This window comes from Maniola hyperantus, chromosome 14, assembly GCF_902806685.2.
Source record: "Maniola hyperantus chromosome 14, iAphHyp1.2, whole genome shotgun sequence".
NCBI lineage: Eukaryota > Metazoa > Arthropoda > Insecta > Lepidoptera > Nymphalidae > Maniola > Maniola hyperantus.
Window position 1 is genome coordinate 1,538,513 of NC_048549.1, and position 16,604 is coordinate 1,555,116.

The 16,604-nt window shown below is 38.2% G+C and overlaps 3 protein-coding genes across 3 annotated transcripts in view; 2 read left to right on the top strand and 1 right to left on the bottom strand.

Annotated features, from left to right (window-relative positions):
* Window positions 1-641: 641 nt before the first annotated feature.
* Window positions 642-12,029, top strand: LOC117988387 (alanine--glyoxylate aminotransferase 2, mitochondrial). The gene is made up of 17 exons (XM_034975520.2): window positions 642-691; window positions 781-863; window positions 1,473-1,657; window positions 2,199-2,322; window positions 2,907-3,095; window positions 3,515-3,643; window positions 3,969-4,121; window positions 4,469-4,690; window positions 5,341-5,586; window positions 6,128-6,169; window positions 6,875-7,003; window positions 7,954-8,113; window positions 8,647-8,861; window positions 9,453-9,559; window positions 10,653-10,793; window positions 10,996-11,310; window positions 11,886-12,029. Exons 1-17 carry the CDS (start codon window positions 679-681, stop codon window positions 12,007-12,009), a joined length of 2,577 nt encoding a protein of 858 aa, XP_034831411.2. The 5' UTR covers window positions 642-678; the 3' UTR covers window positions 12,010-12,029.
* On the bottom strand, window positions 11,979-15,722 carry EMC8-9 (ER membrane protein complex subunit 8/9). Its single transcript, XM_034975512.2, has 4 exons — window positions 15,404-15,722; window positions 14,964-15,113; window positions 14,628-14,733; window positions 11,979-13,419 (listed from the first exon to the last, which is right to left on the bottom strand). The coding sequence occupies exons 1-4, from the start codon at window positions 15,614-15,616 to the stop codon at window positions 13,238-13,240; spliced, it is 651 nt and encodes a 216-aa protein (XP_034831403.1). The 5' UTR covers window positions 15,617-15,722; the 3' UTR covers window positions 11,979-13,237.
* A 459-nt stretch (window positions 15,723-16,181) lies between these two features.
* Window positions 16,182-16,604, top strand: part of fab1 (fab1 kinase) — a 37,168-nt gene continuing 36,745 nt past the window's right edge. The window contains exon 1 of the mRNA XM_069502883.1: window positions 16,182-16,563. Coding sequence (XP_069358984.1) covers window positions 16,264-16,563 — 300 coding nt within the window. The 5' untranslated portion in view covers window positions 16,182-16,263. The remainder of the gene's footprint in view (window positions 16,564-16,604) is intronic.

Sequence of the window (16,604 nt, forward strand, 5' to 3'; positions counted from 1 at the left end):
GTAACTGTAAATAGTGAAACTAGTTAATCTAAAAAATATTACAGTACGCGGCCGAAAGTAATGTATATCGGCCTTTAGAATGACATTTCGGCTTTATAGAGCGTTGCTTTGTCACTCATACTTATATGACATTTTGTCGGTCTCAACGACAAAGACAGTGCTTTACAAATTTGCTATCTCCTCCTAAAGGTCGATGTACATTACTTTCGGGCGCGTACTGTAGCAGTAGGTACATGTTGTATAGAAGAAGGCGTTATTTTGCGGAAATCTATGATATAACTACCTACTATGAACCAAAATGAATATAAAATGAAATTAATATTTCTTTGCAAATTTGTATAGGTTTTCGTTCGAACTTCGAAATTTGGTCATTTCAAAACGCATGTGAGAGAACCCCGGCTAAAGGGGCACGATCCACGATAGGCGAGGCATGAATATAATCCATGACGACTTTTAATTATTATCTAATTTAAATAAAAATAGGTACAACAGAATTATTTTATTTATTTTCTGTGTAAGTAAAACAATGTAAATCTACAATACATTATGTGCCTTTTGTTATCATAATCATATTCTGGTGTCAAGGTGTCAAGAGTCGTAATTATAATTCAAATTCAATTCAGTAGTGTTTACGCCTCTTAATTGAATGGGTATTTGGTAAAAAAAATAAAAAAAATAATGGTGGTTAAAGGTAATAGGTACAACAAACTGTGTTTTCTTCGATAAAACTACTTTCACTATATTATTTTAATTAATTATTTATGTTATTTTTCATTATAGTAACACGGTTTTCCTACCAAACTTTAGGCAGAAGATTTGCAAGCGCCTTGCCAAAATGTGATTTTACACCAAATAAATATCATGTGAGTTATTACTTTTTTAATGCAACCTGATTTAAACCCGGGGAAAAATCTTTACGATACCTGTCTCTCTGGAGGAGACATCAAATATGTGGGAGTTTTACCTCCTTAAACATCCTCGGTGGCCAGGGCCACCCTTACCACATATTGGGAAGGCTTTGAGATCTCGATACCTCCCTTGCACGACGCCCATTGAGATTTCTACTTACCATATCATTGCGGTTGATGTATTCCTTTAATTAAGCTACGTCTTCTAATACGTAGGCTAGTGGCAATAATTTGGCGTTGGTTAACTGAAAGAAACGGAAGCAAATAAATTTATAATTATAATCAAATTATAGGTTGTTGAATCCATAAATATTTCACTCATTTCAAAGGTACAAGTTCTTGTAATTCACGAAGGCGAGTGAACTTTACTTGTGGTTACGTCTTATAAACGGGCATTGCGTAAGTGTGCGTGCATTTCGGACCAATCAGTCGCGAGCAAGCGCTCGCAAAGGCACACGTTTACTGTGCCTTACTTATACCGATACGATTTACACACAAGCATGAGCCACTCGCCTTCGTGAAATGCAAAAACTATAGGTGAAATGAAAGGTCATTAATTTTCAGGGCCCATCAATCTCAGAGACGGACAGGATAAAATCTGAGAAAATACCTCCGGTTATGTACAACCTGTATAAGCGGCCGGTTATGTTGCACCAGGGCCACATGCAGTGGTTGTTCGATCATGAGGGTAGACGGTACCTTGATCTGATCGGAGGCATCGTCACCGTCTCTGTGGGACATTGTCATCCGTGAGAAATCTATTTTTTTTTATAAAATATTTGAATATCTATAAAAAAACTGACTGAGTTGAGAACCACGTTCTTTTCGGAAGTCAGATAGACTTCCAAAAAGAACATGGTTCTCAATTCGGCCCGTTTTTAGGGTTCCGTACCTCAAGAGGAAAAAAGGAATGATCACTTCGTTGTTTATCGTGTCTGTCAAGAAAACCTATAGGGTACTTCCCGTTGACCTCGAAGGCAGATAGTTAAGTTTCATAGCACAAGTAAAGGAAAAGTCTGAAAACCGTGAATTTGTGGGTAGGTACATCACATCACAAGAAAAAGGGTATAAGGGTTCCTTTTTCCTTTTGAGGTACGGAACCCTAAAAAGATGATAGTTTAGTATAATCAGAGAGTGCGATTATTATGTTCAACACACCAATTCACTTTTAGAGACGAATTCTTAGTAGTTCTGAAAGAAAAATGCTGCATTGTGGTGAAATAACTTAGCCCTTCAAAATAATTTTCAGGGCACTGGAAAATAAATTATTGGTTCATGTTTTAATTTCAGGAAAGTGTCAGCTGCACTACATAAACAAATTGATACTCTCTGGCACACTACAAATATCTACAGGCATCCAAGAATTTACGAATACATTGAGAAATTGACTACAAAATTTCCTGGGGATCTGAAGGTATTTAATTTGGCTTGTTAATCACTAAATTCGACGACTGCAGCTAATGCCACAATATTAGCGTCAAATAAAAATGTTGAACCTGCGCAGGGAGTGATTTAACAATCTACAATTTAATCGACATAAAGTGAAGTGGGATGGTATGTGCGTTTCCCTGCCACCACTCTATTGGTTTGTCAGTCAACTTTTCAACAACAGACAGTTTTGAGAGCCTCAATAGTTCAACTGTTAAAGGTGCGGACTGAAATCCAATAGGTCGCCGGTTCAAACCCCACCCGTTGCACTATTGTCGTACCAACTCCTAGCACAAGCTTCACGCTTAATTGGAGGGAAAAGAGGAATGTTCGTCAAGGCCAAGGGCCATGGCTAATCTCCCATTTCTCACGCTGTAGAAGAACAATCCTCTTCACTATCATCCAGAGCTCTTTTTACCTGACGCCATCTTACTTTTGTACCTATTGCATTGACGAAGCTGTTTGTAGACTACTTTTGGATATTCAAATATTTTATTTTTAAGGTGCTGTAAATACTTAGCTACTTGTTTACAGTTTACTGTACCTGTTTCATTATATTTGTTCAAATAGGTGGTCTACTTGGTGAACAGTGGCACAGAAGCAAACGATCTGGCTACAGTTCTAGCGAAGGCATACACGGGGAACCATGATATAATTTCACTGCAGAGTTGTTACCACGGCTACTCTAGTGCCTTGATGGGTTTGACAGCCTCGCAGTCGTACCGCATGCCGTTGCCAGTGCCAGCTGGTATTCATCACGTAAGGGAAACAAACTCCTCTAAGTTCACATCTCTAGGTATTTTTTATTCGATGAAAACTGATGCATGCCTGTAAACGCTGCAAACCTATCGCATAGTAAGTGACAATTTAGTATGAGGTGGATAAGCGCAGTAATTTCCAATTCGTTCCAACCAGGCATATCGTACCGGAACACTTTCTTGTTTGGCGGTACAGCTTTTCCTGTTGAAAGTGGTTTTAAATTATACGTCTACCAACAGGATAAAATATAAAATCAATGTTATCTTTCGTACCTGTCAATAAATTTTCACTATCCGGTTCGAAGGACTATGTTACAATTTATTTTATTATTGCACTGTATTTTTTGTATATTTTGTCAAATGTTAATCTGGTAAGCAAAATAGATTTAAAAAGACCTAACTAAAACATTATATTAACAGGCAATGCTCCCAGACCCCTACCGAGGTATTTGGGGTGGATGCAGAGACTCTATATCACAAGTACCGAATGCATGTTCTTGTGTAGGTGACTGTGATACTTCAGACAATTACATCCATCAGCTTAGAGAGGTATATGCAGAATTCATAATATAATAATTTTTGTACATCATAGATATCTCCTAATTAAGCGAAAAGATTTACAATCAGTTTTGATGGCTTCTATCGCCTGAGCGTCTAGCCTAGCAGCCTCTAAGAAAGAAGCTATAGTCTATAGCGTCTGTACAGTAACTTAGAAATGCTCAAATGCACATTTAGGCGCATGAGAGACAGCCCCTACAAAAGATATACCTATGTCCAGCTGTGGATCTATCACTATCAGTTGGTGACGATGACGGCGACGATTGTTTAATTATTTGTGAGTGTCTTCAAATAATAATGTAACGGGACGTCTTAGCTTTTAGAGAATTCAGTGCCAGCTGGAAAAGTGGCTGCACTTTTTGCAGAATCGATCCAAGGAGTGAATGGAGCCATGCAGTTTCCGAAAGGATATATTAGGAAAGCCAGGGAACTGATACGTGAATATGGTGGACTGTATGTAGCTGATGAGGTAATAGTTTTTGATTTGCTTCTTAACTTAGTTTTTAATTATATTCCCTTAAAATGGCAGAAAGAACTCTAGCACCTTTATACAGATTTTTTTAAGATTTTAGCAGTATTATTTGCATAAATAATTATTCAATCATCTTCTCACCCGAAGATGCTCATCCTTGAATTTTTGCGATCTTACTTAGGTAGGTACCTACTTGTTTCTAAAAAGAATAATTTTTCACCAGATTTCCCCATTTCACAATGGTATATACCATTTTTGTATATGATGTTTTTTTCATATAATTTGCTTTTCAAATCGCTGACTTTTTCACAGTCCACATTTTCATACTTAATGATTTTCTCTAGGTACAAACAGGGTTCGGTCGTACTGGCGATGCCTTTTGGGGTTTCGAGACTCACGGGATTGTACCAGACATAGTGACTATGGCGAAAGGAATTGGTAATGGCTTTCCCTTAGCAGCGGTGGTTACTACTAAGGAAATAGCTGATGCGCACAACAAAGCCTCGTATTTTAATACGTTTGGAGGAAACCCGATGGCTGCTGCAGTTGGAAAAGCTGTTTTGGAAGTAAGTTCTCCAATCAGAAATAATCAGATGGAAACATTGCGCTTGATTGCATTCAATACTATGGGAGAGTGGAATAACGATGCAGTAAAATAGAATAGAAAAGTTTGATCCAATTAAACTTTCATAAAGTGCTTTCGAATTGTGATTAGACACTGGCTTCAAACACCCACACTATTGAGAATAACCAGCATAAAACTCGACAGTCTAATGGTAATACTTAAGTCAGTTTTAATAAATCCAGAACTCTGATCGGTTTCTACGCGATTTAGGGTGGAGAGTTTACGTTCGCACACGAAGACGCAGCGTTGGAAGACCCCCCCACTAGGTGGACGGACGACATCCGACGAGTCGCAGGGAGCCGCTGGTGCAGGAACGTGTCGTCGTCGTCGTGGAAGTCCCTACAAGAGACCTGTGTCCAGTAGTTGACGTCTATCGGTTGATGATGATGATGATGTTTACATTGACACTACCATATAGCCTCCTATCAGACTAAAGCTGAGGAGTCATTATAGTAATTATTAGAAAACTCTAATTGGTTCCTTCGGAAATCAAACCTGTGGCCACGTGAAGGGCCACAGGAAATAAAGCAGCACAGCATTGTATAGAACTCAGTTTTCTTCTTTTCACATCTATGTTTTTGTTGGTTACAGGTCATAGAAGAAGAGAAGCTTCAGCAAAACTGCAAAAAAACTGGCAAATATTTCATAGAACAACTAATGGCATTACAGAAGGTCCACCCTATGATCGGGGATGTGCGTGGTAAAGGACTTATGTTAGCGCTAGAACTGGTAGAACCAGGAACTAAGAACCCATTGAAGAAAAGCGACTTTGGGGATATTATGGAAATGATCAAGGATTCTGGCGCTCTTATTGGTGGAGGAGGACGGTGGGGCAATGTAAGATATTATTTTTGTATGGTTGTAAGTACCTACCTATGTTGACTTCAGTTTTGAAGTCAAGGTAGAAATGTAATTTTTCAGTTTGGTATATTTTTAAAAAAGCTTTTGGGATGATTTAGATTTTTTTGCCTTGATGGTAAATGAACTGTATAAAGTCGCAAGCAGCCACTGCTTTCAGGCAGCGCAAAACCATGGCATGTGTAAGTTCTTAGAAGAGACGTCATGTTGACATCTAATGGCTGATGACGATCGTAATCTGCATATAATGCGTAATTTAAAAAAAAGCGAACTAATTCACTTGGTGAATGCTTAACTTTTAAAAATCGCCAAATGAAAAATTTGCTTGCCACTGAGATACGGAATAACCCTGCAGGCTAGATTTGAACCAGTAATTTAAAATCTCACCATGATAAAATTCTAATTCAGAACATTGTAGTTAGTTAGGTAGGTACCAGAACTTCTCACGTGCCGCGCTACCTACATTGCCAGTTATATTATTTTTAAATAACTAAGTAAAGTTTTCTGTTTCATTTCACAGGTTCTCAGAATTAAACCACCGATGTGTATCAACAAGGAAGACGTCGACTTCGCCGTGTCAGTTTTGGATCAAACGTTTAATTCATATACAAAGAATAAAAAAATTTGCTAATTTTTGTTTTTTTTACATAGTTAAGTTGTTAACTAATAAAATATTACCAAATACCCCAGTAACGATGTGTTTTTTAAATCACCATTGAAATACAGGATAGTTAATAAGGAAATAGTTACCTACCATTAAAAATATACAGGATAAGTTTTATAATTTTTTGGTAGATTTCATAACAAATTGCCCTTGTGTAGATCTAGCCTAAGTTATTCGGAGTTTCTCGACCGTTTTTGAATTTTTGAAACCTTGACTTTTGACTGTTGACACTTGACGTATTTTGGCAGATCGTGAATTACTGGTCTGTGGTGAAATGTTTTTATAACCTCAAACCTGGAAACTTATTTAATCGATAAACTATAATTACGTGAAATTCGCTAAAAAAAACTATATTTATCTGTCGTGTAAAGGTCGTGTACAATAACTTACAAACAACTAAATAACCAAATATGGTGTTTAAATGCCAAGAAGACAGTTTCTTAAAGGAGGTAAATATTGCAGAATTTTTCGTAATAAAATCATGATAAAACCTTAATTACAGCTCTCACAAGTCATTGGCACAAGTAAATGAATAAATTTAATGTCTTGAAAGACTTAATCACATTTCCGTGTGGATCTAAAATGTGAAAATCTCTTTTTAAGTTCACATCAAAAGTTGTAAAATGTGAAGAAACTAATGAGCCAATCGTAGACTATGGCAAAGTGTCGAAGTTCGAGGGATATCAAGTGATATTGGAGAATACTATCCTCTTCCCAGCAGGGGGTGGTCAGGTAACTCCATTATTTTCTTTACTAAGTATTTATAAAAGGCTTTGCCTGCTTGAATAATATTTCCTTGCAAAAAAATGAATTATGCTATATTGGTCTTTAGAAAGCAAGCTCTTTGTGTGAAAGATAAAGGTCAGTACAGCAGTTTAACTTGAAAAAATATAGAGCTTGCAAAACAGGTAGTCCAATCTGAACATGAGCCGCATGACAGCACATCTCCTGGCTCTTCCATCATCAATGCTGCATATTGTACAAAAACAGATCTCAGCTAGGCTTGTGTATTTAATATTAAGTCTGTAACCTGTGCAAACTGCCACGTTGCAACTTCAGATTGTACTACTTGTTTTGTGTGCACTATACCAGATTAACACCTATTAGCAAGCTGAAGTGGCAGTGGGCAGGTTATGCCTGTTGTAGAGTAGTGTAGTATGGGAAGCCCTCCAGCACGATGGACCGAGGATATATAGAATCTGGCGGGAAGTGGCTGGATGAGGAAGGCTAAAGACCGGGTGTGGTGGCACTCTTTAGGGAAGGCCTATGTCCAACAGTGGATGTCCACAGGCTGATGATGATGATGATGATACCAGATTACCAGAGAGAGAGACACACACAGGTTCTCATTTATAATAATAACTAGCTTATGCTCGCAACTTTGTCCGCGTTTACTACACTAATTTCAAACCCCTATTTCACTCCCTTAAGGGTTGAATTTTCAAAAATCCAAAAGTGCCTACGCATAATAGCTATCTGCATGCCAAATTTCAGTCCAATCCGTCTAGTAGTTTAAGCTGTGCGTTGATAGATGAGTCAGTCAGTCACCTTTCCTATTATATATTTAGGCTAGCTTAGTAGCCACCGCTTTGGATAGCGCTTGTCTATTCTTACTTTACTTCTCTATAGCTCTTTGTGCTGCCGTTATTGATCTACAGTAGCCTTTACATTTTCGTCTACAGCCACATGACATAGGCTGGTTGAACAACACTGAGGTGCTCCAAGTGCTTCGCAAGGGTGATGAAGCTCTCCATTTCACTCGAGAGCCACTAGAGGTGGGTGCCGAGGTGGCTCAGAGGATAGATTGGACGAGACGGTCTGATCACATGCAACAGCACTCAGGTAGGTAGGTTAGTGCTATCAGTACTGTTATTATAAATGCGAAAGTGTGTTTGTTTGTCCTTCAATGACGTCGCAACGGTGCAACGGTCCGTTGCGGTAGCATTTATTATAAGAGTTTGTTGGCTGACAGACTGACAGACAGCTGAGTTCGTTGTGGGCTCTTGTCAGACCTGGCGCGTTTGGAACCCTCGTAGCTTTAGTTTTTAAGTTTGCGTAAAAATTATCACCACTATATCATCTTACAAATGCAACAACTGACTTTCAAAAAGTGTAATTTATTACCTTCTAGCTGATGCCCGCGACGTGGATTTAGGTTTTTAAAATTCCTGTGGGAACAAAAAGTAGCCTATGTCCTTCCCCAGGTTGCAAGCTACCTCTGTACCATATTTAGTCAAAATTGGTTAAACGGTTGAGACATGAAAAGCTAGCAGACAGACAGACACACTTTCGCATTTATAATATTAGTATGGATTTTGAATAAACCATTTGATTTGATTTGATTTGGGAACCTTAAAACGAACTTGTATTTTCAGGTCAGCATTTGCTCTCAGCCATTCTGGAAAAAGAACATAACTTGCCCACAACAAGTTGGTGGTTAGGCTCCGAAGAGTCTTATGTTGAACTTGACTCCACGAGCGTTGCAGACAGTGTTGTGAGAGTGGTGGAGGAGAGATGCAACGACTTGATACGTAGAGCTATACCAGTCACTGTGAAGATATGTAAAGCCAATGATCCTAATTTAGATGAGGTAAGTAAAGTCTGTTCGCTTAGATTCAGTCGCTTGTGTCGCGCCGCATTGTCGTGTCAAAGCATCTTGTCAAAGGCGCTGCCGCGACATCAAGTTACCACGTGCGACGTTCAGCCACAGGAAAGTATGGCATCTACCTACAGTACCCGGCAAAAAGTAATGTACATCGACCATTAGGAGATAGCAGTTTTGTAGAGCATTGTCTCTGTCGTTGAGACCGACAAAACGTCATATATAGGTATGAGTGACAGAGACAACGCTCTACAAAACCGAAATGTCATTCTAAGGGCCCGGTGTACATTACGTTCTGCCGCGTACTGTACCTACTCATATTTTTCATTAAAATTCTCTTTTCTACCTTATGTTAATATTTATATTCGTATTTCATTAAAATAACCATTAAATAGAATAAAAAAACATTTACTTTACAAACAGTCAAAAATCACAAAAAAATGTTGTACCAACACTATCTTAGTGAATAGACTATAGTCGTTTAAAGACTGGACAAAACAATCCTTTTAATAGACTAGCACCATTGACGTAGTGATAAGCTACATCGTCACGTGCTAGTAAATAAATGAATTGTTTCAGGCACACACGCGCGGGCTTCCTAAGGACTGCATGGACACAATCCGAGTGATTTGCATCGGCGACGTTGACGAGAACATGTGCTGCGGCACGCATGTCTCTAATTTGAGGTAATAGATATTGAAGTACAGTAAAGGCCTCTTCTGCACTCTGGGCTGGTTTCCGCACTTGAAACGTTTCCGTCTGTTGTGCGTGTACAGTACCTTACATTGACCTTTAGAAAGAGATCGCGAGATCGGTTTCGTAATTATTTTTTTCTTGCCGGCTACCGTAAAATATCTTTAGGCGCGACTTGAGAGTAATGGCGTATAATGTACTCATTCGTATTCGATTCGTATAAATACTTATAGGTATTATACGTAATTCGTAAAAACTAATGAGTTGGAGTGCATAAACGCTCTATCTCACCTTTTTCTGACGGGAAGTAACAGGTATTCAAAGTGGCCGCCAAACAGCCCAGCTATTTTGAGACCGCCATATTTTATCGTGGTGTATAGTATAAGTCCCGCAAATTGCTATTGCGCTGGAACCATATCTCATTAACATCAAAATGACGTCATTTAGACGTCAGCCGAAATAAAAATATACCATCAGCGCGAAACTAGTGCTGTCGTCACTAAAATGGCGGCCACGCATTATTAGCAATTTGCGGGACTTATACCAAGTAATAGGTGACAAAAAATAATTATATTTTTCCACCTATACTCACTTCCAAAAACATTTTACTTGCTACCACCATACTTGGTAACAGGCCGCCATTTTTTTAAGCATGTTCGAAGGTGTCAAAAGGTGCCTAAACCCCAGCCAATATTTATGTTGTTTGTATGATACAATATTATTGTAAATAGGTATGGTAGCAGTAAAACCTGATTTAACAGTTATCCTACTTCCTACTAATATTATAAATGTGAAAGTGTGTATGTTTGGATGTTTGTTACTCAATCACGCAAAAACAGCTGAACGGATTTGGATGAAATTTGGAATGGATATAGATTATACCCTGGATTAAGACAAAGGTTACTTTTTATCCCGGAAAATCAAAGAGTTCCCGCGGGATTTTGAAAACTGCAAATCCACGCGGACGAAGTCGCGAAATTTCAGCCAAATCCATCCAGTAGTTTTTGCGTTTTTCAGTGATTGAGTAACAAACATCCACACTTTCACATTAATAATATTAGTAGGATTAGGATTATCTTCTTTCAGTCAACTTCAAACTATCAAGTTACTGGGAATGGAACCAGGGAAGAAAGGCAAAACCAACCTCAAGTTTATAGTGGGCAATCGAGTCACGAACACATTGCAACAGATGTTGGACAGAGAGAAACGCCTCACTGCACTATTAAAGTAAGTTTTATTTCCTTTAATTAAGGTGACGTTTTTCTGGCACGACGAAAAGTTAGGGCGCCTTCAAATTTGTCGTAGTGCCGCGCGGAGACGAGGCTGCAGCGCGGATTTGTAAATCCGTATAAATATAATATTAGTGTGATTTTTTGGCTGATAAGTTTGAGTTCCTTTAAAGCCTTTAACATTTTTTTCATTGTTACAGGAATGAACCGACTAAACACGAGGAACTAGTATCAAAACTTCAAAAAAACCTAAAAATCACAAACAAAAATCTCCAAAACGTCCTATCAGAGTTAGCAGAATACGAAGTTAATAAAGTGAAAAGCGCCAACCCTAAACCAAAATACTTATTTATGTACAAGAGAGAGGCCACCCCTGAATTTAATCGAGCTATATGCAAGGGTTTGGAGAAAGAAGGCCTGTTTATGTTTTTGGTATCGGAGGAGCCGGACAAACCAAAAGAGGGACAGATTGTCATACAAGGGCCGGAAGAACATTGTAATGCTTTGGGACAACAGTAAGTATCCTATTACAATGTAAAGGATTATTTGAATGATAAGCAAGCTTGGGAATGAGTTGCTTAATTACGGCTATGTGATAGTTCTAATAAGTTTAGGTAAATAATTTTGTAAAGTGGTAATAATAAAAAGAATACCCGGCTGAGTTTGTTGTGGGCTCTTCTCAGACCTGGGCGCGTTTGGAACCCTCGTAGCTTTAGTTTTAAGTACGTATTAATTATCACCATTATATCATATCATCTTACAAATAAAAATTTATGACAATCAGGAAGCGTAAAATTTTACCAATTCTGAATAAATGATTTGAGTTTGAGTCAAATTGTTTATTCAAAACTGGATGATGCCCGCGACTTCGTCCGCGTGGATCGAAGTCGTGTAGATTTTTAAAAATCCCGTGGGAACTCTTTGATTTTCCGGGATAAAAAGTAGCCTATGCCACTCTCCGGGTCTTTATCTATATCCATGCAAAAAATCACGTCAACCCGTTGCATGTGATTAAAGGACAAACAAACACACTTTCGCATTTATAATAGGGGATTGTGCCAAAAACCTATCACTTTGTTTTTGTTTTCAGAATAACGGAACTTTTGAAAGGCAAAGGCGCGTTCAAGAATGGTAAGTTTCAAGGCAAAGCCAGCGATTTGGGTGGTCTCAATAAATGCAAGAAGTTGGTAGAAGATTACTTTAATTCACAATAAAAAGTATTGTACAGATATAACTTGTTTTATTATACTTCCTACTAAATGCTAGTTTAAATAAATACATAGCTTCTATATGTATAATAATAATTTTATATTTTATTAAATAACATTGTTTCTTAAAATAATAAAACAAATCAGTTGCTATATGGAATACAGCCTGAAAAACAAACCTACCATGGAAACTGCAGGCATTGCGATTTTTTATCTAAAGTAAAGCACAATGCACACCTACAGCAGAGTGAAGCTGAGACGCGAACCGTTTTATTTTGATTATCAACTTTTAACTGTTGCGTAGATAGATAGTTTAAGATCGGGACTATCACGATATTACAAATGGGTATTTCACTACATCAAAAATAAATTGTTTCAGTATTTATTAAATAGAGGGTCTTCCAAAATACGTAAAATCTACGTCCTTTGTTGGTTTTAAGTGTAATAACTATTTTAAATTATCGATTAAACTAAAAAAAAGCACGTCAAATGATTGTGACGTCACACACCGGTATTTCATAGAATATCGCATACTTGTTCTTAGTACATTACAGTACACGGCAGAAAGTAATGTATATCGGTCATTAGAATGACATTTAGGCTTTGTAGAGCGTTGTCTATGTCACTTATACGTTTTGTCGGTCTCAGCGACAGAGACGACGCTCTACAAATCTGCTATCTCCTAAAGGTCGATGTACATTACTTTCTACCGCGTACTGTACCTAGTTAATTTGAATTTGGAAAAAAATTAAATTATTCATGCTTGCACTTTTGGGAAGCAGAAAGATAAAACACTTGTTCTATGGAACCAGGACAAATCTTCATTTACTTCGCCATAGCGGTGGCGAGCCCATTGGTTGGCCTCCGTTTTTTGGTTTTTACCAATTTGAAGTATATGTCAAAGTGTATAAAGTTGAGTTTAAGTTTAATCGAACAGACTCCACTCTGTAGATATGCGTTACAGGCTTACTAGGTATATTTTATCATTTTTATGATAGAGTTTTTCACCTACACTTCAAGGAAATTTCTAAATAATTTACATATCAAAAACTGCGCAACTGGCAACAAGCGAACCGTGGTCCAAGCGGCGGGCGCGAACCCAGAAGACGTATGGTCGAATCCTGCCGGTTCCGCAATTTTTGATATGTATTAATAGGTATAATTTACAAATTAAACTAAACATTATTCACCCCGTTTACACATTTAAATAATTACACTATAGTAATAGAGGCTTTTATTCTGAATCCTTTTCCTTGTCAAGGGAATTAGTAGCATCCATGCTAGCTATGAGCTTCTCTATGCCCGAGTTGCTCCAGTCCTGCGTGGAGTCATCCAAGTAGTTGTCAAAGTCTACCAGGTCCTTCTGAACTCGCCGCTGCAGTAAATGCGACACCGTCTCTAGTACATATGGAGTCTCTGGAAAAATGATAATGCTTATTTTACACTACCCATATGCGAAAGGAGTTTCCCTGAGGGATAAGATCAGAAACGAGGAGATCCGCAGGAGAACCAGGGTCACTGACATAGCCCAAACTATTAGCAAGCTGAAGTGGCAGTGGGCAGGTCATGCCTGTCGTAGAGGCGATGGCCGTTGGAGCCGGAAAGTCCTTGAGTGGAGACCGCGTAGTGGGACGCCCTCTAGCACGAAGGACTGACGATATAAAGAGGCTGGCAGGAAGTGGCTGGATGAAGAAGGCTGAGGACAGAGTGTGGTGGCACTCTTTAGGGAAGGCCTATGTCCAACAGTGGATGTCCACAGGCTGATGATGATGATGATGATGATATGGGAAAGTTGTTTGTTTGTGCTTCAATCATGCTGCTGTATGATTTTTGCTTACTATAGTTACAGACCTGGAGAAGGATATATGCTACTTTTCATCCCGGAAAATCAGAGTTACCATGGGGAACTTAATCATTGCGGACAAATTCACGGGTGTCATCTAGTACATCAGTACTAGATGACAAAATGAGAAAGTGTGTTGGTTTGTTGGTTTGTCCTTCAATCACGTCGTAACTGAGCAACGGATTGACGTGATTTTTTGCACAAGACCTGGAGAGTGACAGGCTACTTTTTATCCCTGAAAATCAAAGAGTTACCACGGGGAACTTAATCATCGCCGACGAAAACACGGGCGTCATCTAGTACATCCTAATCCTAATAATATTACAAATGTGAAAGTGTGGATGTTTGGATGTTTGTTACTCAATCACGCAAAAACGGCTGAACGGATTTGGATGAAAGGAATGGAGATAGATTATACCCTGGATTAACACATAGACCACTTTTTATCCCGGAAAATCAAAGAGTTCCCGCGGGATTTTGAAAAATGTAAATCCACGCGGTTTGTACTTCAATCATGCTGCAACGGAGCAATGGAATGACGTGATTTTTTGCATGAGAATAGTTCAATCAGAGTGGGGATGCCTCGCACACCTGCACGTCACCCGCGGTGTCCCGTCTCATACCCCGATTGCCAACTCAATCTGTCGCGTACTACATATATGAAAGGAAAATACTGTTAAATCAACATACAGCTCAGCCTCCAAAATAAATATTATTTGGATCAAATTCAGGTAAATATTAATGTTCAGAAATTACATAAGTATGGATTTTATTAACTTACGGAATAACACTTTGTTGGCATCTTTTGGTTTCCATTTCCCTTCACTGTACTTGTGTATCTTGATAGCTGGAGAGTCCAGGTTCTGGACCATCCTCTTATTGTCAACCTGAAATCAAATTTATTTAAAAAATATAAAGCTGTATGCAACAAAAAAGTGCAAAATATGGTGCTTTGTGAAAATTTCACAGACAGACAGACAACAAAGTGATCCTACAAGGATTCCGTTTTTTCTTTCGAGGTAGGGAACCCTACTTATAAGATCCATAAAAAATAATTCTATAACATACATACAACAAATGTTGGTATTGTGCTTCTTCTACAAAACAACATCCTTACCACAATGAACACAGCCGATGGAAAATATTCAACAATCTTCTCAGCTATCTTCTGTCCCGGACACTTCTCCACAGTATTGTCTCTGAAGTTCTCACAGGCTGCATAGTAGCCTGCTATCACTGTGTTATCTTGTTGGGCCTGTAATTCTATCTGCAAATAGGAATTACATCATTTATTTTTAAAAAGAATAGTAGTCATGTTAATCATGATTATTATTCCTCTTTTCCCTCCAACTAATCTAATTCACAGCCAATTTAAGGGTTTCATTTAAAAGTTCATTCTAATTCATACTCCTGCCCGCTGGCCTGACGATTTCAAGAACGTGGCGGGAAGTAGTGGGTGCACGAGGAAGAAGTACTTATTTCCAGACAGTGGTCGCAAACAAGCTTATGAGTGATGAATTATAATTGAAGCTCACACTAGAATTTCCACGAACCTACCTGAGTCAAAGCTATTTCCGCCATTGGAGATACATAATGGCTATGGTGGAACAACGGTATGGAATCCACTATATCCAGATCCTGGTTTTTATTTCCAGATTTGATTTTCGACCCATCTGCAAGCAGAACTCCGTTCACCGCGCAATGTGGGTATTTTGCAGCATGTAATATAATTTTGGCATAAGCCGATGTTTCCAATGACACTTCACCCATTATTTTTCACTTTTTAACTTAATTTATTAGTAAAAAATATATATTTTATCGAACAAATTGTAATTTATCTCTTCTTGATTTTATTACCTATATTTTAATAAAACGTCAATGTCAAAATGATCAATGACATTTACAAATAGACACTCCGCGTTGCGGTGGCAAATCCTACGAACGAGACCCTGAAAGTATGAAAAGCTATAAAAAAGCACAGCACTGCAGTAGGTAACTACTATTGACTTGAGTAAAAATAAATGTTAAAAATTCTATTAATCGCTGAACTGTGGATTTATATTTGGATTGGCGTTATCAATTTTTTAAGATGTTAAAAAAATGTCACAAATTACAAAACAGTCCTAAAAAGTTTATTTGAAAATGGATGAAAATAAGACCGAAGATATAAGGGTACGAATATTACCCAAAAAGAACCAATTTTAGAACATATTTTACAGGTAGGTACTTCTCTGGCAATGCTGCTAAATTTAAAAAACTTGTCTGAAGATGACAACGATGACAATTCATGAATTGACATTGACAGTGACAGACAAACAAAGGTGATCACAACAAAAACCACAAAAACATTCATATATTTTCATAATTTCTTATGAATTCCATTATTAATTTACCAAACCCATAGTATATTCTCAATCATGGAGAAATACGATACCTCCCAACTAACGGAGTTTCCTCGTTTCGAGTCGGAATCTAGCCAGAGTGGTGTAACAACATTTTTGAACAAACTGTGGAAATTTCCTATATTTACGCCAAATGAACCCGGTGAAAGCCAGGATAAGGGTGAGGATGAGAAAGCTGATGAGTCTGTTGATGATCAAGATAGGGATTTCGATGATTCTAGAACGGAAACAGGGAGTTATGTGGTGGAGTACGAGGGGCGTAGTTTGCCTAATGTTTTGAAAAGGATCAGTGGCCTTGCTGCATTAGGATCAGGGGTGAGTTACCATACATACCATAGACTTCAAAATGCACGGTC

Excerpts from the sequence above, each read along its gene's own strand:
- LOC117988387 (XM_034975520.2), top strand. Across the intron at positions 1,658-2,198 it reads TCTGTGGGACATTGTCATCC|GAAAGTGTCAGCTGCACTAC; the intron begins GTGAGAAATCTA and ends TTTTAATTTCAG. Across the intron at positions 9,560-10,652 it reads ACGCATGTCTCTAATTTGAG|TCAACTTCAAACTATCAAGT; the intron begins GTAATAGATATT and ends ATCTTCTTTCAG.
- EMC8-9 (XM_034975512.2), bottom strand. The coding sequence starts at position 15,616 with ATGGGTGAAGTGTCATTGGAAACATCGGCTTATGCCAAAATTATATTA. Across the intron at positions 14,734-14,963 it reads CATCGGCTGTGTTCATTGTG|GTTGACAATAAGAGGATGGT; the intron begins GTAAGGATGTTG and ends ATTTGATTTCAG. Across the intron at positions 13,420-14,627 it reads TGCCAACAAAGTGTTATTCC|AGACTCCATATGTACTAGAG; the intron begins GTAAGTTAATAA and ends TCATTTTTCCAG.